Source organism: Brassica oleracea, chromosome C4 (genome assembly GCF_000695525.1).
Source record: "Brassica oleracea var. oleracea cultivar TO1000 chromosome C4, BOL, whole genome shotgun sequence".
NCBI lineage: Eukaryota > Viridiplantae > Streptophyta > Magnoliopsida > Brassicales > Brassicaceae > Brassica > Brassica oleracea.
In genome coordinates this window covers 43,267,623-43,283,413 of record NC_027751.1, presented here as the reverse complement: position 1 = coordinate 43,283,413, position 15,791 = coordinate 43,267,623, and the positions used below count along the sequence as shown (strand labels likewise).

General features: G+C 37.2%; 3 protein-coding genes across 7 annotated transcripts; 2 read left to right on the top strand and 1 right to left on the bottom strand.

Annotated features, from left to right (window-relative positions):
* The first annotated feature begins 954 nt into the window (after nt 1–954).
* On the top strand, nt 955–5,621 carry LOC106341744 (nuclear poly(A) polymerase 2). 5 transcript variants are annotated; one of them, XM_013780452.1, is made up of 13 exons: nt 955–1,436; nt 1,515–1,592; nt 1,676–1,783; nt 1,864–1,926; nt 1,996–2,157; nt 2,445–2,558; nt 2,639–2,701; nt 2,785–3,114; nt 3,184–3,348; nt 3,479–4,393; nt 4,500–4,595; nt 4,954–5,000; nt 5,125–5,621. In XM_013780452.1, the coding sequence occupies exons 1-13, from the start codon at nt 1,335–1,337 to the stop codon at nt 5,153–5,155; spliced, it is 2,274 nt and encodes a 757-aa protein (XP_013635906.1). In that variant the 5' UTR covers nt 955–1,334; the 3' UTR covers nt 5,156–5,621. The 5 variants fall into 5 exon arrangements, with proteins under 5 accessions (XP_013635906.1, XP_013635905.1, XP_013635904.1 ...); XM_013780451.1 differs by having other exon boundaries at nt 5,122–5,621; XM_013780450.1 differs by having other exon boundaries at nt 4,954–5,030.
* Nucleotides 5,622–5,958: 337 nt separating this feature from the next.
* On the top strand, nt 5,959–8,245 carry LOC106341746 (probable transcriptional regulatory protein At2g25830). Its single transcript, XM_013780456.1, has 6 exons — nt 5,959–6,465; nt 6,737–6,798; nt 6,936–7,092; nt 7,176–7,453; nt 7,562–7,682; nt 7,879–8,245. Exons 1-6 carry the CDS (start codon nt 6,076–6,078, stop codon nt 7,969–7,971), a joined length of 1,101 nt encoding a protein of 366 aa, XP_013635910.1. The 5' UTR covers nt 5,959–6,075; the 3' UTR covers nt 7,972–8,245.
* A 6,276-nt stretch (nt 8,246–14,521) lies between these two features.
* On the bottom strand, nt 14,522–15,469 carry LOC106340671 (ethylene-responsive transcription factor ERF042). The gene has a single exon (XM_013779515.1). The coding sequence runs from the start codon at nt 15,319–15,321 to the stop codon at nt 14,710–14,712; it is 612 nt and encodes a 203-aa protein (XP_013634969.1). The 5' UTR covers nt 15,322–15,469; the 3' UTR covers nt 14,522–14,709.
* Nucleotides 15,470–15,791: the final 322 nt, after the last annotated feature.

Here is a 15,791-nt window from a genome sequence, read left to right as displayed (position 1 = left end):
AAAAAACGTTTTGTTCCTGCAAAAAAAGTTCTTAAATGCAAACCAAACAAACGTGATAATATGATCAATCTTATATTGTAAGTAACAATTATTATTTAGCAAGTAACGAATATTTTATAAAACCAATAATTTATAAAACGAGTAATAATTAACGAGTAACGAGACAAATATCAAAAAATGAAACAATACTTAATATTTGCTCTTGCCTTGCTAACGGCAAGTACTCAGTTTTTCAAGGCGAATACAGGTCAAATCACGAGTATAAAGCGAATATCGAATAACGATGTCCAACCTTACACGCAACGGAACCCATCCTAAATTTTATTAAACCAAATGAAATTAACTATACTAATTGAACTAACCAAACTTCATTAAAAATATAAAATCTTCTTAAATAAGTTACTTTTTACCAAAAAGTAGCACTAATAACAAAATGTCCCAAACATATTAAATTTATGATTTTGATTTTCAGTACTATAATTATTATAATTATTTTTATAACTAATATTTTTGGATATATATATATATATATATATATATATTGAATATATTGGAATATGTTTTTAGAAAATATCATTTAAATCACCAAACTTCAAAACTGATTGAAAAAATTGCATGAACTTTCTTGTGGACCATTTAAAACCTCAATTTATAATGTCGTTTTGAAAATGACTTAGTCAAAATATGTTAAAGGTTAACACGGTTAGTTAAGATAAATTTAAATGATTCACGAAAAAAATTATGTTATTTTCAATCAAATTTGGAAGTTGATGATTTACCTTTTTTTTTTTTTTTTTTGCAGGGGTTAGATTCAATACTAAAATTTTGAATCGGTTCTTAGGGTGCGGATATTTTGCGCATAATTATTACGGTATTTAACAAAAATTACAGAAATTTCAAGTAAACATTAAAAAAAAAACGTTTTGATTATTCAATGATATAATTTTGGTTTTCACCTAATAAATATCTAGACGAATATAGACGTCTCTCCTTCCCTCTCGTGTGCCCTTTGCGTCTCCATCTCTCCATCTCTCTCATCCTCCTAAGAACCAGTCAAAATTGATTGTAACCTCCTCGTCCTTCTCTCTTTGACTCCCCTTTGAAATTCTAGTCATCGATTTAGGGCTTCCGAGCTTTTCTCGCCACTTCCCCCCTTCTTCTTTCGGTTTCCTTTTCCGTCTCCAGTTTTCGAAATTTGAATCCCCTTTCCTAATTAGATTTCGAAATCATCATGATCTCTGCTTTGATCGGATCTTAAAAGATATATATATATATAATAATTATCTAGCTATATAGATATATTTTGTGGTTGGATCGGCTTAGGGTTTACCATCATGGTGGGAACTCAAGCTCTTAAAAGCTATGGAATCACGAAGCCGCTTTCTGTTTCTGGTCCTTCCGCGGCTGATTTGAAGCGTAATTTGGAGCTGGAGAAGGTAATCAATCTCCTTTTCTGCATTTTGCTGTGCTGATTTTGACTTACGGTTTTGCTGATTTTGTTTTGGTATCCGAAGTTTCTGGTTGATGAGGGGCTGTACGAGAGCAAGGAGGAAACCATGCGGCGAGAGGAAGTTCTTGGACGCATTGACCAGGTTCAAAATTGGCTCAACCTTTGCATATTTGTGCGTCAATTTGATTGCTGTTTTAAGCTCTTATCTTTACCATTCATGTATAGATTGTAAAAGACTGGGTGAAAGAGTTGACTCATCAGAGGGGATATTCAGATCAGATGACGGAGGACGCTAACGCTCTCATTTTCACTTTTGGATCTTACCGCCTTGGAGTAAGTTGCAACTCTTTGTGATCTGTTTCCCTAAACGTTATGGTTTTTTAGCCTGATTTTTATTTTAATTGAACTTGCAGGTGCACGGACCTGGGGCTGATATTGATACTTTATGTGTTGGCCCATCTTATGTCAACCGAGAGGTGACACTTTGTACGCATCTTTTACTGATGCGTATTTTTTTAAGTTTTCTAACGGGTTTATTCTTGCAGGAGGATTTCTTCATCATCTTGCGTGATATATTGGCTGAGATGGAAGAGGTGACTGACCTTCAACCTGTTACCGATGCCCATGTCCCTGTCATGAAATTTAAGTTCCAAGGAATATCGATTGATCTTCTCTATGCTAGCATATCACTTCTTGTTGTGCCACAGGTAATTTCAGTCTAGCCTCTTTCTGTTTCCGCTCAAACTTAGGGGTGATTAGTTTGGTGGTTTTCGTGCTTCTGTTGCGTGTTAATGGTCACATATAGTGTCATACTCTTCGGCCTAGGTCTGAGATATAAAAGAAACTTATTTTCGGAAATTTTTGGCCTTAGTAAACACTTAGATGTTGGGTTGCCATTTTTTGAACCTTCAGGCATGATTTATACATGTACTAAGCTGAATTCTCGCCAAAGTTTATATTTTTCTTGCTGAGTCAGATCCCTTGTTTCTAACAGGATCTGGATATCTCAAACTCTTCTGTGCTTTCTGATGTTGATGAGCAAACTGTCCGCAGTCTCAATGGTTGTAGGGTTGCTGATCAAATTCTTAAACTCGTTCCAAATTTTGAGGTAAGATAAGTTGAATGTCAGTTTTTTTGGGTAAATAGACTAAGACATTTTGTAAGCCAGATATTTATTTACAAATGTAGCACTTCCGGACAACATTAAGATGCATGAAGTACTGGGCTAAGAGGCGTGGGGTCTATTCAAATGTAATGTGTTTTCTTTCTGAATGTTACATCTGTTGACAAAAAATGTTCAAGCTCTTGACATCTATCTCTATTATTTTGAGCAGGTTACTGGATTTCTTGGTGGCGTAAACTGGGCGCTTCTGGTTGCACGCCTGTGCCAGCTTTATCCAAATGCTATTCCCAGTATGTTGGTTTCTCGATTCTTTAGAGTGTATACACAATGGCGTTGGCCGAATCCAGTCATGCTTTGTGCAATAGAAGAGGATGAGCTTGGGATTCCTGTCTGGGATCCACGAAAGTATCACCGTGACCGCTATCATCTTATGCCAATAATAACTCCTGCTTACCCATGCATGAATTCTAGTTACAATGTCTCCCAGAGCACTCTTCGTGTTATGATGGAGCAATTCCAGTATGGTAACAAGATCTGTCAGGTGAGGGAGCCGATTTTGTTTATGCACAGTATCCTCTGATCCTGTTGCTAAGCGCCATTTTGTCTGCAGGATATTGAGTTAAACAAACAACACTGGAGTTCCTTATTTGAGCAATATATGTTCTTCGAGGCATATAAAAATTACCTTCAGGTTGATGTACTAGCAGCAGATGCAGAAGATTTATTGGCTTGGAAGGGTTGGGTGGAGTCAAGGTTCCGGCAGCTGACCTTGAAGGTATATAGCCGTATGTTCGTTTGATGTTTAGGAGTACTCCTTTAGTGTCTTCAATGTGCTCTCTAATTTTTACCAGTAAAAATTTCAATAACTAAAGGGTTTGTGTTCTGTTTTTTATCCAATAACGCAGATAGAACGAGACACAAATGGGATGTTAATGTGCCATCCTCAACCAAATGAGTATGTGGACACTTCCAAGCAGTTTCGGCATTGTGCTTTTTTCATGGGCTTGCAAAGGGCAGAAGGATTTGGTGGCCAAGAGTGTCAACAGTTTGATATACGTGGAACCGTGGATGAGTTCAGGCAAGACGTAAACATGTATATGTTTTGGAGACCTGGGATGGACGTATTTGTTTCTCATGTTCGTAGACGGCAGCTCCCACCTTTTGTTTTCCCAAACGGATATAAAAGGTTTCGGCAATCCAAGCCCCAGAATCAACAAGGCGGAGAACCTGGTGAGCCGGTTGAATCTTTATCCGCCAATGTTGAGAGACATGCCAAGAGAAAAAACGACAATGAATTGATGGATACAAGACCAGAGAAACCTGAGAAGCGTGCATCTGTTAGTCCACCTAGTGTAGATGTAGTTTCTCCTGAATGTAGTGCTATCACAACTGGTGGGACTCCCCCAATTGGCATTGTTTCAGGTCCTAGAGCCGAATGCTTAGTAATTAGTGATATTGGTTGCTCCATCCCTAATGTGGAAGTTGAGGCTGAAAAATTGATCAATAACAGCACTGAAATTATAAATGTTTCTCAAAATGAGCATAACTCTGGTAGCAAGCAAAACGTGGAAGTGGATAATAGGTCTCTAGTTCAAGGCTGCCGTGATCCTAGTGTTGTGGTAACATGTGAAGGTGGGCAGAATAAAGAAAAAGGTCGTGTTGTGGGCTCTGAATCCATCAATGACACTGACAAGCAACGTCTTCCAAGGAGACCAAATCTGAAAGAGGATGTTGATAGAGTTGAGAGGGAATCCATGTTAGGAGAAATTGCTGATGGTGTTTTGCAGAATGGATTATGTGGGCGGAACCTTGATCATGAGGTGAGTTTTCTTATCCGATGATTATAGTATTAAATTCGTAACAAATTGGGAAAAAATGTCTTGAACGTACTAGTCTTTGTCTTCATGGGTCCTTGGATTGTTACAGGGTTTTTTGGCTGCTGCAAGTTTGGATTCATCTGGGGAACATAGAAACTTGCATTCAGATGGATTGTTGAAAAGTGGTTTGTCAGAAGAACTTCAGGTTTTTTATCCTAACTCTTGTCATTTGGCATTAGGTTTATTCTCCTGTAGAGTTTCCGCGCTTGGTAGCTTGTTTAAGTTTTATTATCTAGGATTTTATGTTTGATAGATTGTGTATGTCACCACCCAGTGCATGACATGTTGAAGGGTGATACTCATCGTACTTTTGTTTTAGAATAAATAAACATATGATGTACTAGCTTAAAATAGAATGCTGTGCATCCTAACTAGTGCATATATATGTCATTGACAGATCCCTTACTTCCATGCTTTATTATGTTATGTAGCATTTACTTGAAAACTTTATATATTTTTTCACTGCTCTACTTGCTTATAAATTTCCTTTTCTCGTGTCTTAGAGAAATAATTTACTCATGGGGATGGGGAGGCCGGAAGACGGAGCTAGGTCAGAATCTTTGCAGAATTCACTGATGAGGCATGTACTTTTGCAACCCATTGTTAATTTATGCAAATCATGATCTCTTTATGCTCTTGTGTTTTGGTGTTTTCTTGCTACTTTTTTGTAGCAGCAACAGGTTGGGCTTGAAGTCGATAGTGTGAGAGTCTCAGCAATCGTAATGAGAGCCTGCAAATAAAGAAAAGGATAAAGACCAAAAAACAAAAAAAATAAATAAGAAGAATCAGAGCAACTAACTGTTGCTTTGGTGGATTGGACTACAGCTTCCAGAATTCGACACTCATTGGTAAGCACAACTAAATTTGAAAAAAAGAAAAGCTTAAAAAGGAGGAAAAAATGATTTAAAAAAATCCAAAAAGATGGAAGGATAAAAAAAGGAAAAAAAAAAAAGAGAACTTTCAAATGATTTTGTTTGTTTGGTGGGATATGGGCGAGTATCCAAACACTGGGGTGAGCGAGCTTGAATAACTGTGTTTGGGACGTAAAGGCCATGCCTTGTTCAGTGCTCCAGAAGGAGGTGTGAAGCTTGGTGCTGGTCCATTGCTTTTTGTCTGAGAATTGCAAATTGCAGAGAAGAGAATCAGTGAGGTCGCCATGAAAGAAGGCAAGTGAGGTGTATCTGTTTATCTGTTTGCCTTTTTGCAGGGTATTTCAGATTCTTCTTTTATGTATTTTGTATGCTTTCAATGTTATATTGTTTTCTGCATGAAAACTGTCTGTTGCTACTCGCTTCTTTCATGATAGGCACATTCCTAATCACCATTTGTCATCTCAATCACCTATCAACTTATTCATTTGTTGACGCTGGCACTGTGTCTTTGGTTTTAGAATGTTCGAAACAAACCTACGCCTAGGATATATATATATATAGAACCTATTGTATGACCCTCGGAGTCTACTTAGTACACCCACCAAAGTGTTACAGCAAAATTCAATTGAAAACAACTATTTCAGTATCTGTTATTCCCTTTTCGTTGGATTGAGCGGTCTTCAAGCCGACAAACACATATTGGGTTCCTCACTCGACAGAACCTTTGTAAACCAAAAGAACCCAAATCCTATAATGTTATTGGGTCGGAACCAAGGCTTGGATTTTAGGAATCGGATACGATCGTTGTTTACCTCAGCTCCCTCTCTTCTCAATCAATCCATCTCTATCCATCGAACAATGGTGTCGTCCCACTGCACGATGAGAGGTGCTGTTGGAGGACTCCTCCTCAGATTCTCCGATGGCGTCGTCTCTTCCAGATCCATTCTCAACTCCGGAAACCATCATCGTCGTCTTCTTCTCACCATCCCCAAGTCTCTCTCGTCTCTCTCCTCAATCTCCACTCACACTACTTCCAACTTCACACATGAGCAGAAGAACTGCACCAATCGTCAAGTCAGAAAGATTTGGATATCTTCTCCTCTTTGTATGGGTCGTCGCTCTTCCAAAATCGCTGGCCGAAAGGTCCGTCTTAAGAGTCTCAATTTTGAATGATTACACAAGTGCTTTACTACTGAATCCTGATTGTAAATAGTTTCAGGAATAATCAGTTTCGAAGTTGTTTCTAGAGACGCCCACCACTTGTTTGATGAAATGTCTTTAAGTAGGTTCATAGGTGTTGTACAAAATTAAGATCGTGTCTTATCGAATTACTGCAAAACGCAACAAGAAAGCTCCTTTTGAGACAGAAGTTGTGTTTCAGAAACTTGAAACTTGAAGTTTGTGGTGAATACAGGGGGCTCAAGATTCAAAGAAGGCGAAGCTATACTGTAGGATTGGCAAGGAGGTTGTTTCTGCGTAAGTGTCTTTAACCCTTTTTCTGCATCTTTCTGTGTTTAGTTTGTTGGGTTCAAGTCAACTTCTTGTGTGTGAGTTTATGACAAAGAGGATCATTTTTTTTTTTTTTTTTTTTTTTTTTTTTTTTCATCATTCAGTGTCAGGAAAGGGGGTCCAAACCCAGTGTCCAATACAGTTCTAGCTACCATCCTTGAGAAAGCAAAAGACCTGGATGTACCCAAGGACATTGTGGAGCGTAATATTAAAAGGGCTTCTGAGAAGGGCCAAGAAGACTTTATCGAGAAGATCTATGAGGTTTATGTCAACTCTAGTTTTTATGTTTTCAAGTGGGTCCAATTATAATTTTTGATGACTCTGAAATAAACCCTTTTTTTTAGGTATATGGGTATGGTGGAGTTAGTATGGTAGTCGAGGTCTTAACAGACAAAATTAATCGTTCAGTGGCAGCTGTTAGATCAGTTGTTAAGGATTACGGAGGCAAAATGGCTGATTCAGGATCTGTCATGTTTAAGTTTAGACGAGTTAGGGTCGTCAACATAAAGGTCACCGAGGCTGACAAAGACCAGCTCTTTATTATTGCTCTAGATGCTGGAGCTGAGGATGTTATTGATCCCCCTAGTTATGAAGATGATACTGATGAAGATAGGGAAGAAAGGTATACACTTTTACTGTCACTGTTTTGTTTCTTCGAGATGATTCTCACAAGTACATTTTTGTAATGTTTTTTTGTTTTGTTTTGTTTCATCTGTTTCTTGTCTCTCAGGTACTACAAAATTGTAACTTCTAATGAGAACTACTCGACAGTGTTGTCCAAGCTACGTGATGAAGGAGTGAACTTTGAGCCTGACAATGGCTCTGAACTTCTCCCTCTGACTACAGTTGAGGTAGCGAACCTTTGCTCTGTTCTGTTTCTTCTGTGCCATAACCTTTTCCTCATGTCTAATACTGATAGATTTACACCCCCAAGATATGATCCCTTGGACTTCCATTTAAACTTGTCTTTCCCTCAAATAAAAGTCACTCTTATCATTATTCATCAGTTCATTCGCTGGGAAAATGTGATTACTGGGGTTGTTGCAGGTGGATGATGAGGCCATGGAACTGAACAAAGAGCTTATGCAGAAACTACTTGAACTTGATGATGTTGACGCTGTTTATATCGACCAGAAATGAACAATACATTACAGGAAGTTTCACTTCAGGTCAATCTCAGGAACTGGTTTTTGTTCAAGTCTGCATATATTGTGAAGAAGGAACGATGATGGTTCTGGAACACACTTACGCTTCACTTCTTCTAGTTTCCATTTTGAAGCTACAAAATCAGAGATGTTACCTTGTAATTCTTAATAATTTTTCTTTTGATCATAGACTGTTAGACAATTTATTTATAATCATCATCACAACAGTATTTGTTGGGTTTACTGTTGTATGTATAGGTTAACCTATACATCAGAGCTATGAGCCTAATGCAAGCTGTGCAGGAACTCGAACTAATCATGAAAAGTTCACATAGCTTCCTCTGTAGTCACTCTAACTGATGGAATGGCTCCTTACAAAGCTTTAGCTTCGTATGAGGTTATACTAGCACAGATCAAGTTCAGTCCCCCCCCACCTGTTACCGTTTTGCGTTAGAACTAAGAAAATCACTAACACAAAATAGTCTTTATATTCTCACCTTTTGCTCATCTTCTGGTATCTCCCTCTTAGTTTAAATTTGTTTAAAAAAACTCGGTAAATAAAACTTGAAATAGTAAAACACTTGAGAGAAAATTTTATTTACACAAATATCCATTTTTTGAGTTTTAATTGATTTTGTGAATATATATCCGTATTTCTAGCCCTAAAAATCCGACTTTCTTTTCTATTAGTAAAGTTTTTCTAAACTAAAAAGAATCCAATTTCCTTTTCTAGTATGTATGGCATGGATGGAGTGAAAAAACATAGAATACAGCTCGTAAGGGAGAGTGGAGTAAAAAGAAACAGATGAGAAGATGAAAGAGAACTAGAAAATGGAATTAAAAAGGTGAAAAGTAGTTAGGATGTAGACTTAATTACGTCATAAACAAAAATAATGCAATAATAACTAAAGTATATTAAATCATACTCTTTTCCTATACAAATGCATGTTTTAGCTTTTTTTTCTTCTGTACAAAAGACTGGCGTTCTACTTTTAATTAATACATTTTGTTTTAAAAATAAAATATAAATCAAATGTAAAAATGTAAATGCTTGAATTATATTGAAAATCAAATAAAACTTTAAACTAATTAAAAGTAAAACTAAAAAGTAATCGACAATAATAAATATTTATTTTTTCTTAATATCGTGTGAACAACCGTAAACATAATATACTTGTATCGAGAGGGAGTATTTAAGCATCGCCGACACAAACACAACGGTGCAAAAACAAGCACACTTAACACATGGTGCAACTCTCCCTTCACGATTTCGTTGTCAAATAATTTATCGCTGCAAGAAAAGGAATGGATCAACGTGCTCGAACAAAAGGAAAGCTGTAGTAATTTGATTGGTCTTGCATGGCAATCATGACGAAATCAGTACCAACTTGTAAATTATAGGCATTTTGAACGCCCAATATATATATTTTTTTTTGACAACGAAACATTTACAAACTCATATTAACTCTGTAAACCAGATAGGCAATTCCGCATCCATATAAACGACCAAAGACGGTTGTTTCCTAGCACTACGTGCCAAGCTATCCGCCCGTAGGTTCTCCATTCGGGATACATAGATGATATCTGAGTTGTGGAAGCTTCTTCGTAAAAGCTTAATATCTTCCGGATAGCTTTCAAATGCTGGCAATTCTTCTGGTTCCAAAACTATCTTCACCAATTGAGAACAATCCGTTGCAAACGTAACCTGAAACTGTCGTAATTTCTTCATACATTCCATTGCCCAAATCAACGCCTCCACCTCCGAGTGAAGAGACGATAGACACGCCCTTACATTCCTTACCCCTAATAAACCATCAAAACCAGGTAAGGTACTATACCATCTTTGTCCCGAAAAGTTCCTTTTCTTTCCATGAACCATCTATAAAACACCAACGTCTTGTAGTTTCTAATGTGTGTCTGGTCGGTACTTGGCTCTCCCTTTTTTGATCAGTGACAATCTGTGCTTCAGCCCAAAGTACCGATTCTAATTCTGCTAATCGAAGTATTTCCCTTGGATCAATATCCAGATTACTAAACACCTAAATGTTTCAACCTTTCCATATATACCATAATATCCACACGAATTGGTGATCGTCCATCTTTGGAGTAATTCTCCAAAAGAGATGATCCATGTTACCAAAAAACAAACAAGTAGGAAAAAGGTTCGGATTTGATGGTATCTTAGATAGTGCCCATACTTGACGTGCTGGAGGGCATTCAAAAAATACATGATTTATTGATTCCTCCGGGTCCCCACATCGAGTACAACAAATATCTCCTTGTATTCCTCTCCCCTGAAGATTCTTCATTACCGTTATACAGCCTGAAAGGAGTTGCCATAAGAAATGCCTTAACTTCGGCGGGCACCACACTTCCCAACAGAAAGCTTTTAACGTATCCACTGTAGGTCCATAAAATTTTGGTGGTTTTTCCTTATCAGGATAAACCCGTTCCGCTTGATATCCTGATTTGACCGAATATTTTCCATTATTAGTGAAATGCCATCCATTCCTATCGTCCATCTGATTTCTACTTAAGGGAATACTTTCAATAATTTGTGCATCATGAGGATCCACCAAAGCCCTAATTTCTTCAAGATTCCAAGTTCGGGATTCCAAATTAATGAGGGAATCCACTGTGAGATCCGGGTAACTATTGTGAAGATTTTTGTTTGCTGGTCTCGGGCGAGTGGCTGGGACCCAAGGATCATTCCATACTGAAATATATGAATCTGTTCCCACCCATTTAATTAGTCATTTACAAACCAGAGATCTAGCAGAGGTCATACTTCTGCAGCCATATGACGGAGAATAAGATCGGATCGGTTCAAGGGGTGAAGCATTCCTATAGTACTGTCCTTTAAAACTCTCGAGAAAAGAGTGTTTGGTTTCTCAATCAGCCTCCACAGTTGCTTTCCAAGCATTGCCGTGTTAAAATCCATAAGATCCTTAAGACCTAAACCACCATTATCCTTAGGGAGACATAACTTATCCCATGATTTCCAATGAATACCCTTTGTGCTCTCTCCTGGACTCCACCAAAATTGAGCTATTGCACTCGTTAATTTTTTAACCGTAGCTTTTGGTAATCGATAAACAGACATGACATGATTTGGCAGAGCCGTAACCACCGACTTAATGATCACCTCCTTTCCCCTTTTAGTAAAATATCTAAAAGTCCATCCACTAACCCTATTTTTCAAACGTTATTGAACAAATCCAAACACTTGAACTTTAGATCCCCAAGGTTTTCGGGTAACCCAAGATAAGATCTCATTCCTCCTAGATTCTGAATACCCAAAATATCTCTCAACTTTTGCCGACTGAACTCTACAATCTTGTGTCCAAATTGAATGCTCGATATTTTTTTATATATATACGATTTAATTAGTCATTTACTATTGTTTTACGTTTTGTAATTTCTAAATTGTTTGTCAAGAGTTTTGCATAGAATCATAAATCATTGCAACTATTGTATCAACTCGCCAAAAAACCTAGTAAACAAAAATAATTATTATCTGTGGATACTAGGTAACTAACTAAAACTAAACAAATTTGATATACAAATTTGATTTTACTGTCGTTATTTATAAGCAATTTAATATACTAGGTATGATAAATTAAACACTAGACAGCCTTATTAACAAATACAAATAAAAGGTGTATATTTTAAAAATATACAGCCTTATAAGAATAAATGAATGTGCCCATGATTAAAAATATGTTGGATACCAAATTTCTTCGTCTTCTTTTCTTTGACGGCGATGAATAGAGCGTGATCCAAGAGAAAAACCTGTTCCAGATAAAACTAAACATCTATATATTTTCCAGACGACTTCATTTGAACAATAAATCTTTTTTTTAATATATTTTCTAAATAGCAATTGACTTCAGATTTGTACGCTTCTCTATCGAACCTAACCCAAAGATACCGTCTCACACAAATTTGTTCATCTCTACTAAAATTTGATTGGCTAAATGAGGTTATGGAAGCCGTCGATAAGAAACAAAATAATAACGATGTAGGTGAGGTAGTTTTTGAGGTGAAACACGGCATAAAATTTATATACATGAAGTAAATTTGTCGATCCAAACTATGCAGGATAAACTCAAACAATGAACATTTTTTTTTTGACAGCAAACAAAACATTTACAGACTCATATTGACTCTGTAAACCAATTTGGTAACTTCGCATCCATGTGAACGATGAAACACGGTTGTTTCCTAGCACTACGTGCTAAGCTATCCGCCCGTAGGTTCTCCGTCCGTGGTACATGAACGATGTCTGAGTTGAGAAAACTTCTTTTTAAAAGCTTAATGTCTTCCAGATAACTTTCAAATGCTGACCATTCTTCTGGTTCCGAAACCATCTTTACCAATTGAGAACAATCCGTTGCAAACGTCACCTGAAACTGTCTTAAATTATTCATACATTCCATTGCCCAAATTAAAGCCTCCACCTCCGAATGAAGGGGTGAGAGACATGCCCTTACATTCCTTGCCCCTAATAAACCATCGAAACCCGGCAAAGTGCTATACCAGCCTTGCCCTGAAAATAAATCTTTATCTTTCCATGATCCATCTATGAAACACCATCGTCATGACGTTGCTAATGCGGAAGTGGTATGTACCTGATGCCCCCTCCTTGAATCATTTACTACCTGTGCCTCAGCCAAGAGTGATGACTCCAATTCCGCTCATTTGAGTGTTTCCCTCGGATCAATATCCAGATTGCTAAAAACTTTGTTATTCCGGCCTTTCCATATATACCATAATATCCATGCAAATTGGGGGTCATACATCTTTGGATTAACTCTCCAAAAAAGATGATCCATATTAGCAAAAAAATAACTGATAGGAAAAATATTGGGATGCGATGATATCTTAGATAAAGCCCATACTTGACGTGCTGGAGGACATTCAAAAAACACATGATTTATTGATTCCTCCGGATCTCCGCATCGGGCACAACATATATCCCCTTGTATCCCTCTTGATTTTGGATTTTCATTACCGCTATACATCCTGAAAGGAGTTGCCATAAGAAATGTTTTATTTTCGGAGGGCACCGCACTTTCCAGCAGAAAGCTTTTAATGTATCCACCGTGGGACCATAAAAAACTGGTGGTTTTTCCTTATCAGGATAGGCCCTTTCCACTTGATAACCTGATTGAACCGAATATTTTTCATTGTTGGTAAAATGCCATCCATTTCTATCCTCCATCTGATTACGACTTAATGGAATATCTCCAATAATTTTTACATCATGAGGATCCATCAAAGCCATGATTGCATGTAAATTCTATGTTCGGAATTCCTGATTAATGAGGGAATCCACTGTGAGATCCCGGTAACTGTTTGGAAGGTTTATAAGTTTTATAAATGAACAAGTATAAGAAATAAATATAAGATTCTTCTAACTAATTTTTAATTCAATTTTGTAAAATACTTTAAAAATCGTATAAAACCAAATTTGAAGAGTTTTTTTGATGACTCATAATATACTTTTTATGTGAAATTTATAAGAGTCTGTAATACCGTTCGCGATCTCATTAACGCTGCGTGGTTCAAGCAATTGGACGCGACTTATTAATTTAGGCATCTAAATTACTTATTAATTTAGGCATCTAAATTATAAACTACATTCAGATATATTGTATCATAATTTGAAAAAAAAAATTAAGCGAGGATTGAAAATGACATGAAAGAGAATTGTGGTGTTAGTTGTAGCAGGGGGCACGCTCCTGAGTGAGATAATCCGACCAATCAAAATTTCGAATGCGTCTATGTAAAGTCTTTGTCTTTATTTTCTTTCCAAACTTAGAAAAAGCAAAATAATAGTTAGACAAAAAAGGAAGAAAAATAATTACAGTAATGCATACGTGACGTTGCCTTTTACAAATTTTGTAACCCACTAATAAAACCCAAATAGGAAAATACTGTTGAATAAGATCCCTAGAATTTCGGTTAGATGGTTTTCTAGGAAAATACTGTTCAATAAAATCAGTTTTTTTTTTTTTTTTTTTTTTTTTTTTTTTTTATATAAAGTCAGTTTTGATAGAGTGGAAATCTCTTCGATCGGGTTGCTTTTTTTTTAATTTTTCTTACTGATGAACATACACGTGATGGTTTTGGAATATACCAATGTGGTGTTTTCCAATAATTTTTGAACGCTGAACGCAGACAAAACCAACATGATTTGATTGGTTCCCAAATATAGTCAACAAAGAGTGAAAACAGATCTGAGATACCTTACAGCTGATTTGTATTGTTACCAACTTTTGCGTTAGTTTACTTCAAATGTCGACCATGGGAATCCCAATGTAAAAGAATGTATTGTCGAGCTTGTACTCTTCTGATCTATTTTTAATCTTTCATTTACCGGTGTTTTAGGTGTATTGATCTTTCTCTACTAGCACGTACAAGCAATATAAATAACTTTTTTTTTGAAACACTTTTTTTTTTTTGAAACACTGCGATATAAATAACTTAGCATTGCTTTCAGTAAACCCCTACTACGTACATCCTCATTACATTTAAATGACTAAACCACCCAAAAATATTAATAATGCAAGATAAAAAAAAAAGAAACAAGGAAAGCTTGTGTTGTTTACACTTTACATAATTCCGTTAGCGGGAAGTATTTACAAATCTAAGTAAATTATGGGTATGGATATTTGGTGAAAAGGAGAGGAGGAAACAAAATATTATTTTCTTTTCCAAGAAAATCTTACTAATGATTCCACAACAAGCTTTCTTGGAAAAGTGGGTCAAACAGTACTGGATCCTCTCCATACGAATCTAGCCATGGAGGCATCCCGACCAACCCTTCCAACGAGTCGAACAACGCAAGATCTTTACTTAACTCGTTGTCTAGAGTCGGCAACTCCACGATTTCTCCTAGCTCCTCTGAGAGCGTAGACGTAGTGGGTGAGGATGACGCCTTTCCGCTCGTCTCAGTCTCACATCTAGTTTGAGATGGCGTTTGATCCTCGAGATGAAGCGATGGTGTTTTGAATTCCATAAATGCGGCCTTTGTTGCTGCGGCCTGGATGTCGGCTGGGCTGAGCGAGACAGGTCGTGGCAGAGAGTTAGTGAGCTCTGGAAAGTTAAGGATTGCCGAGCTTCCTTTTATACTCAGCGCCGCAACATCGTGCGCACGAGCTGCCATCTCCGCCGTGGGGAAAGACCCGAGCCAGATTCTTGATTTCTTACGAGGCTCCCGAATCTCGGAGACCCATTTGCCCCAGCTTCTCATGCGTGCCCCGCGATATACCACTGCGGAGGTCTCCTTTTTCTTTTTGGTGGAGGAACTTTCGGTGTCCTCACCATGAGAAGCCACCATTTTCTCTTGGTTTTGATGTGAGAATGTTGTACGAATTATGTACAATAAGAATTAGTTGAAAGGCAGGAATGGTTGAGACAATAGTGAGTGTCGGTTGTTTGAACTGTGATATGAACGACTCATTTTTGTTATGTTTCTTGTCTCCAATTACTTCAACTACTATATAGAGTTATCATGTGTCTGTGTGGGCTCGCATAAGAGAGGTAATGTGGGGGTATTGATTGCGAGTTATATAATTATTTATACGCTGTAAATTTTGGATGAACTTTAATTTACTGTTTTGACGATATGAAATATTGAAATTAACATCTGTGTAAATCTGCGGAAAGAAAACATACGTGTATAGAGTTGTTTACATGGATATACCCCTGTTCGGGAACGCGCTAGGCGCTAGTCGGGCGGTCGGGTTGGGCCTAGCGCCTAAAGAGAAAATCGGAGATTAATCGGAAATTATGCGGGGCGGAATTTTT

Excerpts from the sequence above, each read along its gene's own strand:
- LOC106340671 (XM_013779515.1), bottom strand. The coding sequence starts at position 15,321 with ATGGTGGCTTCTCATGGTGAGGACACCGAAAGTTCCTCCACCAAAAAG.
- LOC106341746 (XM_013780456.1), top strand. The coding sequence starts at position 6,076 with ATGTTATTGGGTCGGAACCAAGGCTTGGATTTTAGGAATCGGATACGA. Across the intron at positions 7,093-7,175 it reads TTATCGAGAAGATCTATGAG|GTATATGGGTATGGTGGAGT; the intron begins GTTTATGTCAAC and ends CCTTTTTTTTAG. Across the intron at positions 7,683-7,878 it reads TCCCTCTGACTACAGTTGAG|GTGGATGATGAGGCCATGGA; the intron begins GTAGCGAACCTT and ends GGGTTGTTGCAG.
- LOC106341744 (XM_013780448.1), top strand. The coding sequence starts at position 1,335 with ATGGTGGGAACTCAAGCTCTTAAAAGCTATGGAATCACGAAGCCGCTT. Across the intron at positions 2,158-2,444 it reads CACTTCTTGTTGTGCCACAG|GATCTGGATATCTCAAACTC; the intron begins GTAATTTCAGTC and ends TGTTTCTAACAG. Across the intron at positions 3,115-3,183 it reads ATGGTAACAAGATCTGTCAG|GATATTGAGTTAAACAAACA; the intron begins GTGAGGGAGCCG and ends TTTTGTCTGCAG.